This window comes from Festucalex cinctus, chromosome 18 (assembly GCF_051991245.1).
Source record: "Festucalex cinctus isolate MCC-2025b chromosome 18, RoL_Fcin_1.0, whole genome shotgun sequence".
Taxonomy (NCBI): domain Eukaryota; kingdom Metazoa; phylum Chordata; class Actinopteri; order Syngnathiformes; family Syngnathidae; genus Festucalex; species Festucalex cinctus.
This window is the reverse complement of record NC_135428.1, coordinates 17607507-17622105: the sequence shown is the minus strand read 5'-3', so window position 1 is coordinate 17622105 and position 14599 is coordinate 17607507. Positions and strand designations below refer to the sequence as shown.

General features: G+C 41.2%; 1 protein-coding gene across 5 annotated transcripts in view; it reads right to left on the bottom strand.

Annotated features, from left to right (window-relative positions):
- Positions 1-14599, bottom strand: part of cadm1a (cell adhesion molecule 1a) — a 338297-nt gene that overhangs the window by 61011 nt on the left and 262687 nt on the right. For all 5 annotated transcript variants that reach the window (XM_077504824.1, XM_077504825.1, XM_077504827.1 and 2 more), the window contains one exon: positions 4123-4269. In XM_077504824.1, the coding sequence (XP_077360950.1) occupies positions 4123-4269 (147 nt within the window). The remainder of the gene's footprint in view (positions 1-4122; positions 4270-14599) is intronic.

Below are 14599 nucleotides of genomic sequence, written 5' to 3'. Positions count from 1 at the left end.
TGTGATTAGTGGCTGCCACTACTTTTTGAGAGGAGCGCATCAGAGTTTTATTACGGGCTGTCAAGAGAGGGCGAGCGAGGGTGGGGCGGGGCTAATTACCTTCTTACCGCCAAGCTCCGAGCAACTTCTCCGGCCGACCATTAAATGTCGTTTCTTGCCATCCCTTACCACACAGAAACGACTGTTTGTACTTTCGTACGTGTTTTCGATGCTAAGGAGGATAGATTGTTTGCTTAAACACGTTCAAAAATAATTCCATTCTCATGTGGATAGTAGTGAAATTCAATCAGGGTTTAAATAAAAAAAATAAATAAGGTTTCGGGCTATGGTTGCCAATTAAATCAAGAAGACGAGTCATTTTACAGATTTGTATAAGAAAATGCAATCAATTATCCACTTAGCAAAGTGCAACATTACTATTCCCTGGGCTGTCTTAGATTACGTGTTGTTTATTGTGACCAAATTTCAGTTTGCCGATAAATGTATCTTTCTATCTACTGTTTGTTTAAATGATACTTTTTTTCAAATGTGGGCTTAATGGTCTTACATGCTATTACTATGTTATTACTATGTTATTACTGATAGTTTATTTTGTTCAAATTTACAGTTTCCAACTCATTGGGGAAGACCAAACAGCTAACTAAACTAAGGGTAACTAAAATATAGGTGCAATATATTTACAATATATTTAAGTAAGCCTAGTATTATTGCTAAGTTATTACCATTCCCGGGCTCAGTGGGCTCAAGTATTTTGTCAGTAATAGACAGTTTTTATTATCACTAAAGTTTTGAAGGTCAAACTAAAATATTGGTTCAATACTGTCACATTGAAATATTTATTTTAACATTAATAGCCAAACTGAATGAAGAAGACAAGTGATTTAACAGATTTTGTACGAGAGAACACATCCACATTTCCACTCAGAAAAGTGCAACATCAATAGTTGGACTTGAAATGAATAATGTAGCCTTTAACAGTTTGAACCGTCTGAATTATTACGCTATAAAAAGGCAGCCAATGGCATTTGTTATTGCTTTGGCTCCTTGTGAAATGTCTGGAAGGGTGTTTCAATGCTGCTGGAAGTTGTGTTTTTAATCCCATCGTGTGAAAACATTCATGTTTGTGTGATGGCGTTTCAAGTTTGACGAACTGCCAAAAGCACATTAATATATGTAAAGTTCAATTTAGTTATTACACTGGTATTACAAAGTAATTACTAATTGTTTCATGAGTTTGCATTACATTGTTAACGTTTTCTTTTAAGCACACCAAGTTGGGGTATTATTTGGGGTAAAAAAAAAAATTCATTTCATTATCTTTTCATAGGTCAGTGACGGACAGCACGATTACCGTATCATCGAGCACATCTACAAATTGAGTAGAAATCATATTATATTATTATTATTATTATCATATTATATATGGTTAAAAAGCTAGCTAGTTTGTCTGTGAATCCTCACATCGTTGCTGCATTAAATACAAAGTGGGGGAAAAAATCTGAATCAAAGCGAAGCAAAGACGAGCAAGCTTAGCATGTGGAGTTGATCTGCGCTAATAAGAGCGGCGACACCATAATTGGGTGGGATACCAATAAACTGAACAGGTCGTTAAATGTTTAGGGATATGAGCCGCTCCTATTACGACTGACATGGCCGCCCGGCGTTGAAAACTTGTTTGGTGGATTGCATTAACCTCATTCCGCTGTTAATCCCGCTGCAGACATGTGGGTCAAACGTAATACAAGTCAAAGTAACATGAGAGCATATTAATTAACAACTTCACGGCTGCCTCTGCAGCGCTCCGGGCTCACAATATGCATTTGCCTTCATTTGTTGGCCTTTTCGCTCACCCCGGCTTCATCTATTTTCAAGTGAACGTTTTCAAACATGCAACTACTTGACGTCATATGAGGAAATGTCTTGAGAAATATCTTCCTCAATCAAGTCCTCACCAAATTTGGCAGACATGTTCATCCTGGTGAAAACTTCAGTTTGCGCGATGGCACTGGCAGGTGCACTAATAATTAGGTTTGGTGGCGCCCCTTGGAATTGTGTGAAAATTCATCCCCGGAAGCAATATGAATTTTGGTAGGCGTGTCTATCATGACTAAACACAGGGCTGTGCAATTAATCAAAATTCAATTTCAAATATTACACTCCACAATTACAATACCGTAAACAAAAATAAAAGATGATTAATACTCATTTTGAGTCGTTTAATTATATAGTTGCACCGTTTTTTTTGTTGTTTTTTTAAAATAATTAATTAATTTAATAAGTCTTGTTTGGTCCAAAAGGAACTTGCATAAATCAGTGTTTCAAATAATTTTATTTCTCTTAATATTTTTAAATGTTTAAGCATTTTCTTGTTTTGTACCAAAAAAAAACTGTTTGAATAATCGTGATTTCAATTATTACCAAAATAATCGTGATTACAATTATTTTTTCCATAATCAAGCCGCCCTAACTAAACCCAGAAAAAAAACTTTAAAACCCAAGCTTGAAAAGACACAGGAAATCAGCCATTTTGGTTTGAAGTAGGGCTGCAACTAACTAACGATCTGAGTAGTCGAAAATTTTAACCCCCCCCACTCCAAAAAACAAACAAAAGAAACAAAAAACAGGACACGACAGTATTTTAAATTGACAGTGCACAAACAACTGAGGGCGGCACGGTAGTCGAGTGGTTAGCACGTCCGCTTCCCAGTTCTGAGGTCTCCGGTCCGAGCCTGGACTCGAACCTTCCTGGGTGGAGTTTGCATGTTCTCCCCGTGCCCGCGTGGGTCTTCTCCGGGTACTCCGGTCTCCTCCCACATTCCAAAGACATGCATGACAGGTTAATTGGGCGCTCCAAATTGTCCCTAGGGTGTGCGTGTGAGTGTGGATGGTTGTTCGTCTCTGTGTGCCCTGCGATTGGTTGGCAACCAGTCCAGGGTGTCACCCGCCTACTGCCCAGAGCCAGCTGAGATAGGCGCCAGCAGCCCCCGCGACCCTTGTGAGGAATAAGCGGTCAAGAAAATGGATGGATGGACAAACAACTGAATTATGTTTCACTTACTGGTTTTGGTCTGTAATGTGAAGCAAATCGGCAAAAATGTTGATCATCACAAGCCATTGTTTTTATTTTGATCCGCTTTCATGAGGACGACAGCAATTGGAGAATATTAAATGTTGAGGAGCTGAATTCCAAGCATTTAGACAATTTTAAGTAAAAAAAAAAGAAAAAAAAGAAAGATATCTAAATGATGAATCAATGATCTACAATGGGCTGGCAACCAGTTCAGTGTGTACCCCGCCTAGTGCCCGAAGCCAGCTGGGATGGGCTTCAGCACCCCCGCGACCCTTCTGAGGAAAAGCAGCTCAGAAAATGGATGGATGGATGGAATCAATGATCAAAAATAATTATCGATTAATTTGATAATCCATTAGTTGTCGACTAACTGATTCATCGTTGCAACTAGGTTGAAGTGGCTATTTTAGGGTCATTTTGACTATCCCCAAGGGTTCTTCAAAGACAAAGAACATTTTTTTGGATTGGTACCCAATTTGAACCGGGTCATTTTGTGTGGGCGCCAAAATCTGATGACTCGCCATAGAACTGGAACAAGTCCACAACACTTACTGAGAAGTCCGACCCTGGAGAACTTAAGAGATCTCAATTACTGCTATTATTTGAAAATGATGCACGCATCACATGGCCTAACTGGTCCGTCTGAACACATTTTCAAATTTGATGCAAACTGGGCAAGGCCTGAGATTCCGTTCCAGACACACATCAAAACCACGCGCAAAACTTTTCCCAGCAGTGTTTACAGCTCCTTCCCGCGGGTGTAATGGCCGGCCGCATGTCCTAATCCGTTTTTGTCCGTATCGTTTATGAGAGCAAACAAGTGAGCTCATGCGCAAGCAAACACAACAAGAGGTCTAATCAGATGCCTCAAGTTTGTTTTGCTTCACGCTGAACCCAGTCAGCAAATTGTGTTTTTGTCGCGTAATTAAAAAGCCAAATTGGCCACTGCGGTGACAGCTTTAGATGAGAAAAAGTTGAGAAACGTTTGTCAGCGGTCTGCCAGCCAACAAAGTCAAAAAAAAAAAATGATGAAAGCCAAAAGTGCGACTTACGCCTGACGTCTCGGAAGTAAATGGTCTGCCTGTTGGGGTTGAGCAGCTGGATGACCGAGTCGTCGTTGTCCTTCACCCGACAGCTGATGATGGCCATCTCACCCTCCACCACCGACACGTTGTCCGTCACCAGGTTCTGACTCACCACTGGGCACCGGACAAATAAAACACAACCAATCAGTCAAAATGCAACCGTCATTAGAGAATGTCGGCGTTTAAAGCTTCAAAAAGATTTGTGGAAACCTTTGCTAAATAATGGCAAAATAATCATTTGCAGGGACCACTGTTAATTTCGTCAACAAAAACTACACAAAAATAATTTCGTCAACGCACATTTTTCACCGGACTATAACTAGACTAGACTAAAACCCTCATTAACAAACAATAATTGGGTCTAAATCAGTATGCACTTTTGTCAAATCTTGTCACATCTGTGACACTGTCATGTGACACACATCGGACAGGTGCTGTGAGCTACAGCAGCCGTCTTTGTCGTTCTTCTTTGTCATGTGGCGTTTCGTCTTTTGTGTGGACCCGATTTGGACTGGATTGTTCTCTGCATTATGGCCGTGATATTCCTCGAGGGAAGTGTCGGTGCCTGGCGGTTGCGCCCATTCTGTGGTACGCCTGCACCGGCATGGTTTCTGATGGGGGAATGTCGGTGCTATCCGACTGCCCCACCGGGCACCTGTGGGTCGCTCGTGTTTTTTTTGCGCCAGGAAACAGGCAGCATTTTTCACAGCCCACTTTTTGCTCGGCGGTGAGGTCAGCGCTGCTGGACAGTCTACGCTGGTGACCTAAGATGGATGGCGGTGGAGTTGAGGACCCGAACATCACCGCTAAGCGCGGTGGTGGGCGCGGATCATGGACTAGATGGAAGTTCGGCGCTTGAAGGAGAGGCAGTTTGGGATGAGACTGGAAAATTGAACCATTCTTTTTGTGTGTATGATGCTCATCACGAACGAAGCAGCTGCTTGTTTATGAGCTAGCTTATAAGCAAACTTAGCTTGTAGCTAACGTGTGTGACATCATGTATGTTGAGATCACGTCACTGATCAACTGCTCAAAGGAGACTGATTCTGTCGTCTTTCATCTAGAACTGCTTCAAACGTCAAAACGTATTTAGGAATGGAAGAATGTTGATTTGTTGTGATTGTATTGGTGTTAATTGTTTATGTTATGTTGTTTTTTTGTGTTTCTGTATAGCGCTTTGTGACAGCTTAGGCTGTTTGAAAGCGCTATATAAATAAACTTGAGTTGAGTAGGTTTGGCAATAAAATGGCTGGATTCCAGTTGATGAACATAAATGTCCACGGCAGTGAATGAGTTAAAAATAGAACTGGATTTCAGGCCCCTATCAAATATGTATAAAAACCCAATATGAATGGATCCCCACTAATGTAACTGCGACATGGATGTAGGATAGAGCCCATCAAATGTGACATCATCAAAATAGTGGGAAATACATAAAGGCACGAAATCGGAATTGGGCACCTGCGGGGTAAATCCCACAATTCTTACGGAAGCCGATTGAATAAAAACTTGTGTGTGTTGAGAAAATCCCTCGGCCACCATAAAGGTGCTAAGAAGGACAACACAACATGCAGGCTGTGACTTTCTGTGGACAATATTTGTGTTGCACAAGCACAATGCGGTTGATTCCTGCAAGAAATTTGGTCTCATTGGTGATGGCTGCCTTGCGCTCAGACTGCTCGGGTCATTAAAAATGCCGGTTATGCGGCGTGAATTACCGACATGCTGCAAGAATGGCTGAACACAATTTGCGCAGTTCAATTTCAGGCATCAGAGGCCCAAAAGAAAATAGATTCATGAAGTGGGTATTCATTTTTTTTCTCCCCACCCCCACCTCAGAGTCATTTGAGTCTTGCTCAATCCTCTCAATTGCCGGAGGGGAGCTCGAAACTCACCTCCAAATGGATTCAAAGAATCAGGCCAGTTCTTTTGTTTTGACACAGGCCTGACATCAAAAGATGAAACCGGGACGATCTGCATCCGATCAACAACATAGAAGATTTTCGGTAAAGTATGGAAACATGTCTGACAGGTTTGGCTGAAAAGTGCTGAATCCACCAACGGGCCAAGAAGCGGGCCTGTTCTTAAAATAGCTCACCAGTGATGGGACAATTGTGATTTCCCGGGAATGTTGCTGGAGTAATCATTTTAAAATGTGAACACTGGAAGGTATTTCTCGAAATATAATACATTTGTTATGAATAGGGATGCACGATAATATTGGTGGCTGATAATTATCGGCAATTATCCACCAATTTGACATCAAACAGATAAACCAGATAAAGAAATCTGCCGATAATTATCGGCAATTTGATTTCATACCATTAAACCAGATAATAAAGAAATCCAGCAATAATTATAGACATGCCACGTTGGTCCATCTGTTGTGGATGTGGCTCATATCAATAAAATTAAGCTTCATGGTGCTTTACATACATTGAAACATTGTGCAAAGTTTATACGTTAAGTTTCAATGTATTTCTTAGACTTATAGTAGGACTCGAAAGCATATTTGTATTCAAGTTAATTTTGCAAACAATTATCAGCTTACTTATCGATTATCGACATCGGCACCTCTAAATTATTGGTTTATCGGTATCGGTTGAAAATAGTATTATCGTGCATCCCTAGTTATGAATCCATATGGATTTTTGAGCCTGTGCCGAAATATAGTATATATGTAGTTTGTATATATGTAGTTTGTTCTTTGTTGTAATGTGTGAATATAACTTTTTTCAAATGGCTTTTTTTTTTTTTTACTTATTTTTGACTATTTTCAAAAGGCTTAATATTGGCAGAATAAATTGTTCATGCCTGACTAATGGCATCATGAAAGATAAGTTGAGTTAATTTGTTATTTCAGAAGGTTTTTTTTTTAAACCGGTAACTTCACATTAATAAGTACCAAAAAAAAAAAAAAGTAGCTCTCAACTTCAGCAAAGTTCACTGACCTCTCATCTATGATCCAGTTCAGATTGGACTTCTCCTTGTGAAGACCACATTCATACCAGTCAAACGTAAGAGTATGCAATACACTTTCGTGCAAAATAAAATTTGATCAGATCATTGATTAATTGATGGAATAATCATTCGATAGCGACAGCCCGACAAGGTGCACAATTAATCAGACGTTGGCTACAATATATCCATTCATAGAATCATTTGGAATGTCCTGAACAGGGGAAAAAAAAAATATCTAACCAAACTCAGATCATTTAATCATGCAGCAAGATGATGACAGACTGACCAAGACTAAAAACCCGACAGAGGATGCATTTTACTAAAGACGACACTGAAGGGAGTAAAACAGCTGTTGCACATTCCTCAATAGCGCCTCTATAACGTCTTCAAAGGCTCATTTACGCGCCCACGTCAGCATTTCTAACGAACATAACGCTGCATATCAAGCATTTGTTCGCAAATCCATCATGGCCGCCATATCCGCTTCCAAGCAGCCCGTCCGGGGAGACGCAAAGCAAACAGCAAGCCGTGATTGCAAAGGAAGACGTCAACAGATTGATGCCTTATGAAAAATGAATGAACGACCACGGTTCGACGCGCATTATCGTAAAACAAAGACGCAACGCAGCCGCTTGAAAATTCTCCCCCCATTAAACATGACACCGCGTGTTGTTATTGGCTATTGTTTGGTGTGCGCTCGTTAGCCGCGGCGGTGACACGGAGACCTTTGTGTGTGCTTCATCCTCGTGTTATTGCGGAATTTGTCAGGGACGAGCTGCAGTGGCATCTCAGGGAATGATATCAAATAAACAGACAATACTTGAGGAATTCAGACATTATGACGAGCTCGTCTGAACTTCGTGTTGGCACATGAAAACCAGAAAACTTTAGTAGGCTGAATTTCAGCTTTTGGAAAATCAGTCCAATGTTTATCCAACACCAAAGTAAACAAATGAGAAGTGACTGTTTTCTGGTCTAAATATATAATCAGAAAAAAACAAAAAAACAGTCCTGTGATATTGGAAGACTAAACTCCCCAACTGCAGACTTTGGCATCCCGGTCGTATACATTGCGCCTTGAATTTGCATGAAATATGTCCGCTCTCATTTTATTGATCAAGCAGCAGGAACACTGTTGGGAGCTCCTCAAGGCACAGCGACTGTGTTGCGGCTTTCAAAAACTGCTCATAGAATGAAGCCACCAGAGAAACACCATCCGGCGATGAATTGGAATGCAAGAGGCGTCAAACGACTGATTTTGACCGTTTGTTTGAGTCCACAAAGTTAGGAATTACGGGAAAGTTGTCTTCTTTTGGTTGTGGAAATAAGAAGTCCAGATTGGTTGGTGTTAATCCCGCCCCCCTTTCCTATTGAAACAATGTGACAACTGCTTTTGTTACCATGACGATCAGGTCAGGACATAGGAATTGAAAGATGTAAGTGACTTCTACTTACGGCAGAGAAGCTCAGAGTGTGTAAACTATGTGCATGTGTGATAAGTGGTAAATGTCAAGAAATAGCATTTTCACTCAGGGAGGCAGCACTTCATGCTGCTATCCATTCATTTTCTATCCAATTCATTCACTGGCGTCTATTCTAGCATTTGATTCAGATTCGCACATAAAATAGCAAGTGCAGCATGGTGATGAAGTGCTGCCTGCTCAAGTGAAAATACAATACATGCAAGAGTTGAGTGGTTGTCTCTCAATCAAGCCTTGAGGTTGTGGGTTTGATCCCAGGCCATTGTGACCAGGTGGAAGTATATTTGAGAAAGATATTGATGCTGCGTTATCAGTCGGTGAATGAGTAGTCACAATGTAAAGCGCTTTGAGGGCCTAGCGCTATATAAGTGAAGTACCATTTACTGTTGATACAGAGACAAACACTTCACAATTTAAACGTTTTTTTTTTTGTTTTTTTTTAAACATGGAGTAGCTTGCATAGTATCGAAAGCCAATCTCACCCCGGCATAGTGATAAGATGTGCCCCCAAAAAGGTTTAGATTGTCACAAGATGCCACACTCACATGCATGGCAGCAAGATGCCATAAAAAAAATGGTGGCAAAGCACTACTTTTGTCTAAATGAAGCTCCTCAACTCATTTCAACATTATTTCTTGGCATTTAAATGCCATAAGTAGGCCTCAACACGAAAAGAACAAATAGAGGTGAATCAATAGGTGAAACTGCAAATTGTGACTTAAAACTGATGAAATGTATTATTTAAGCTTAATTACACATATTTTAAACCACTTTTGAGACAAAAAGGTGATCTAGTTGCTTCATTAATAACACTAGCACTCCAAAAGCTCAAAACAAAAACATTTGGAAAGAGCATAGGCGTGTTTTACAATACATTAACTCGAATATGTTTTGTTTGTTTGGTTTTGCAGGCTGTAGTTATTTGGAATTGAACGTACGAATAACGGGCACATCTTACGAGGTGTTTATCGATAAAGGTGTGCAATTTTGCTGCTGATCCCAATTAGGATTGGACGACCGTGCAGGAGCTCTACGCTCTACTTCTTTTTGCATAAACAGAATTTTTGATAGACTTCTCATTATCGTGCGCCCGGGTGAGTGTTCAGGGGTAATTGGCCAAGCTAATAAATGGATGGATGAACATGGGAATCCACCTGGATACCTGCAAGCAGGTCATTCCAAATACATGTGAAGCATGGAAGATTCACAGTGTTCCAGTCGGCGGGAGTCTGACGTTCCAACATAAAAGAAAAATAAAACTAAAAAAAAAATACACACACAAAGCCAGCGCAGAACATGCCCTCGGCTCAGCTTGGCTGACTGACAGCTCGAGGCAGCCGAGGAAAAGGTCAAGATCCTCGTAGCGGCCGAGTTCTTCAAAGGGGCTCTCGGTGAGGACTGGCGGTCGGTCAATCTGTATGTAGCCGGCGACCGTCGGCGGCCTCAAAGAGAAACACCGGCCGCCGGGGACTTCGCCCGGCTTGCTAAGCCGACTTTGCGGCACTTCTTCTGTTCGAATGGAGACGCCTCATTTGTGCTGTAAAGCGGAACGGTTGAGTTGCGGTTGCTAGGCTACTTTAGCACCCTCGAGTAAATCAGTACAGTCAAATCCGTCATGATCCACACCAATCTGTGTAGTAGTTCAATCTTTCCATTTTCAAATGGCAAACGAAAATTACAACATCAAAAGATGACTGATTATTTTCTTAGGTTCTTTTTAAATCAAATACATTTCCACTTTAGGCTTTATATAGGCTATATATTAAAAAAATGTGACATGTAAAAACTTGCATGTCAATGATAACGTATGAAGCAAATTAACGTTTCCAACAGCTGTCGATATAAAATGGCGAATAGATCATGTGGTGGATCGTCATCGTGGTCCAGACTGACTAACCTAAGCTAGCATGTCTTTGCTCATTCTTTTTAGGAAACAAATGAACACACCAATTAAATAGTAAAATCAAATTCAGTCCAGTGGTAATAAACAGTAGTAGACTGCATAAATATGGCGAAAATAACTGCTTCCCCCACTACTATTGTGAGAATACTTGGCGCTACGCTATCTTGCGCAGCACCAGCTTGCGAGGTTAAAGGCTGCCCTTATATGGCGTAGATGCTCCTCATGGTCATTAATTATCGCCTCCATAGCGACAAATAAGCAAGTGTTCTTGTTGATACTATCCAGTCAGGAATTTGAGTAAATGAAGATGGAAATCACACATGAAAATGCGAAAGATCTTGCTAACATTTACCAGTAATCCAATTCAGAGGAGTGACTGAGTGAGGCAGACATGCTAACCACGAACCTGCTGCGCTGCTCTGGCCTGAGTTAAAATTCTCCAGACTAATTTTGACAGGTGTGGCATCACCTCCCCAAGGTAAATTGCATCACTTTGTACAAAAGCCCCTCATCCATAGACATCAGCGTACAACAACAACAACAACAATGCGGCCAACAGCGAGAGGCACAAAGGCACAGATTGGTCACGGCAGCCGGTCGCAACAACACAAACAAATGGCGGACTATTATTCCATGCGTTTCCTTTAAAATGTCACGCAGGATTTAATAGCTTGTAAAGACACGGTGATGTGAACGCGTCTAGCAATTGGTCCAATTAGGACGAGGTGTGAGCGGATGCTTGACGATAGTAGTAATACAAAAGTGGAAATAATGAGAAAATGACACAAGGATTAGCACGTTTTCCCACCGCTATTTTCAGCAACACTTTTATGCTTCAATTCTTTGCATGAGCTGTTTATGTACAAAGCAAACTCGCTGCCCCCTCGTCAAAAAAAGCAAGCAACCAAGTTGATGACGTGCCAGAAACAGTTTGATGCCACTGATACAGCGGCGTTCATTTCCTAACGAGTACCTTCCTCGCTGTCATGGCGACCATCTGTGTGGCCTAATCGAATATGCGCGTGCGAGACGCCCGCCGTACAGCTGTTATGGAACATGGCGTCGCAAAATCTTATTAAGCTGGGGAGCCGCGGGCGAGCACCCCCCCGCCAACTCGCCTGACAACTTTCATTTTGTTTTGGCACGCTGTGACTTTTTGACACGGGCGGCCAGCGGCTGACGTCTTTGACCCTCTTCAGCGCCACGGGTCAAATATTTGCTGGCCTTTTTCCGGGGAAAACACTCAAATGTCAACGGAGAAGCAACACGGGATGAACTCTTAAAAGGGCACACGGGTTGAACTCTATCTTATTGTAGAAGTCAGGCAGGGTATGGATTGTTAGAAAAAGAACAATGTTGTGATTTAATACCATGTCGAAAATATTAAAACTTGCCATCATAAAACCTTTATAACCTGCGCAAGACAATGTTTTTAAAGGGATACTTGACTTAGCCATTTTCAGCAGTAAGAAGATACGATAAATCCTTTTTGTACAATTAATACATTTGAAAACAAATTTTGACACTTGTCGTCGACTGAAGAAGACGTCACGCATGCTCAGGAAACAGGTAAGGACCAATCATGGCTCAGTTTACTAACACCAGATGACGATTTCCTTACCTTGAAAGCTATAATGAAATTCCAATGTTAGGATTCAAATCCAAATCATCGTTCAATGAAGGAGGGCCGTGATTAATTATGCTGGGATGAAAACAAGGTTACGCAAGTCTGTAATCGCGTTATGCGGACGAATCAACCTCAGGCAGTTATTTACAGTATGGGGCACCATTAAATATTCAGCCTGTGGTAATCATATTTAAAAATATGCAATTCCTCAACGGAGGGCGGTGTTCCGTCATTTGGCAATGATTTAATAATTTGGTGTTTTAATTGAATTAGCAGGACGTGATAAATGATGCTGGTCAATTGCAGGTGAGCACCACGTGGGAAACGGGTCTTGAAACCCCCCCCCCAAAAAACTATTTTCATTTAGCACAGCAGTTCTTAACCTTGTTGGGAGGTACTAAACCCCACCAGCTCCCTATGCGCATTCACCAAATCCTTTTTTTTTTTTTGTTAAAAATAAAATGAGATTTTTCAAATTGAAGACAGAGGTTTACTGGTGAACAAAATGAAGAGGGAGATTTGCCTTTTCATGGAATCTGGCTCTCTTCACCTTGAATTCAGACACTGTTGCATTCTTGTATTCCCCATCTTAAGGAAGGGTTCCTTTAGTTTTGTGCTGGACTAGAATTGCTCAACTTCAAATTGCAAATCATGCCGTCACTCAATTCAACTTTATATTTATAAAGCACTTTCACTCTTTTCTTAAGAATGAACCCAGGGGCAGCAGTTACGATGAAAACAGCAGAGGCCCCATAATTGAACCCTGCGGAGCACCATACGTTCAGTTATGCATGTCAATACATATTGCACAGATATGTCTCACTTTGTTTTTTTTGTTCGACAGTTAGTATGAAGGGATTACAATAATAAAGAAATCACATGACGAGCCATCACAACAGTTGAGACGGACGGGTGTGTGTCTTGAAATGCTGGGGTTCGATCGAACCCGGGTTAAGAATCACTGATTTAGCACCATGTCTAATATGAAAATATTGAAAAGCATATATGTCCAAATTTGGTGGTTTTCTGGCATCAAGGCCTATAGTCGGGAAACGAAAAACAAACAACAACAAAAAACGCTACGGATGTCAGTTTTGATTGAAGCAGAATCCACTCAATAAGGAAGCCTTACCTCCAACGTTGACGGGGGAGGGCTTAAATAATCCCATAATACCCACAGAGACGACAGAATCCACCTCAGCCTTGTACTTTGTCACCATGTTAAATTATGAGAGGAAGTCAGACACGAATCAATAAAGACGGATTTGCTGTGGGGTGCTATTGTGTGCTAGCATAATGACCAGTGTTGAGTGGGCTTCCCGGCAATATAATATTTCGTCTTAGCTGTTACTCCACTCGAAATAGCACGGAGCAGGGGCGTTTGAGGAAATTCAGTATCCAGCTTGCTTTTTCTGCATGGTTAAGAACATGCTGCTTCTAATTAGTCACAAGCTTCATCTTCAATCGGCTGCCGATACGAGACTCCTTACATTCTCTTTACTTGACAAAGTCCATTTAGCATGTAGTTTTCCTTTTTGTTTAGTGATTGCATCTGTGTATAATGGGCACTGTGCCATGCAAAGAGTGCATCAACCCACTCAACTCATTTAAGTTGTATTCCTGAAACTAAAAAATACAAAAAAAAAAAAAAAAAAAAAATCACTACATAAATTTATTAGTGCCAGAAATTTCCACTTCAGACAGAATGTACATAACTTTCCACAAGTCCACTTGTCCACGAGCACATCGGAATTCAAGTGTTGTATAATACCGCATCTCAAAAAAGTCGGACACCCCTCATATTTTTGCAAATATTTGATTACATCTTTTCATGAGACAACATTCAGGAAATAAAAGTTTACTGTCCCCTCAAAATAATTACACAGCCATTTATTTCTAAACCGCTTGCAACAAAAGTGAGTCCACCTCCTCGAGAAAATGTCCATGAATTAACAATCATTTTTTTACCCGTCTTTTTGCCTGTACGTTTATATATGGTTTGTGCCGAGACTAAAAACCAAGACAGATATAATTTGACACCATCCAGAAAGGGATGAATGATTTCTTAACAATCAATCATTGGCCTGCCTCATTTCAGTTTCCTTGTAAAAGTTTGAAAAGATATTTCAACAAGGTTCCGTACGCAACGGAAACACCGTCTGACACTGCAAACTCATCATATTCATATTCCACTCCAACGCGTACTGCTTTATTCATCAGGCCCGTGCCCCGCAAAGTGAAGACGCGCTTCAAGGAGAGACGCCCCGTAGCGCTCGGATATGATAAGAGGGACGGGGGTGGGGGGGGGCGAGATGCTGCAGTGTCCTCCAGCTGCCTCCCCCCACTTCTTCCATCGTACTTTTGTTTATCCGGGTCCCGCCCCATCTCCCCCATTTTCCTTCCGTGAATGCCGTCTTCTCCGACGCATTAAAACACTGTTGGATGCGTTCACACCTGACTCGGAGGCGTGTG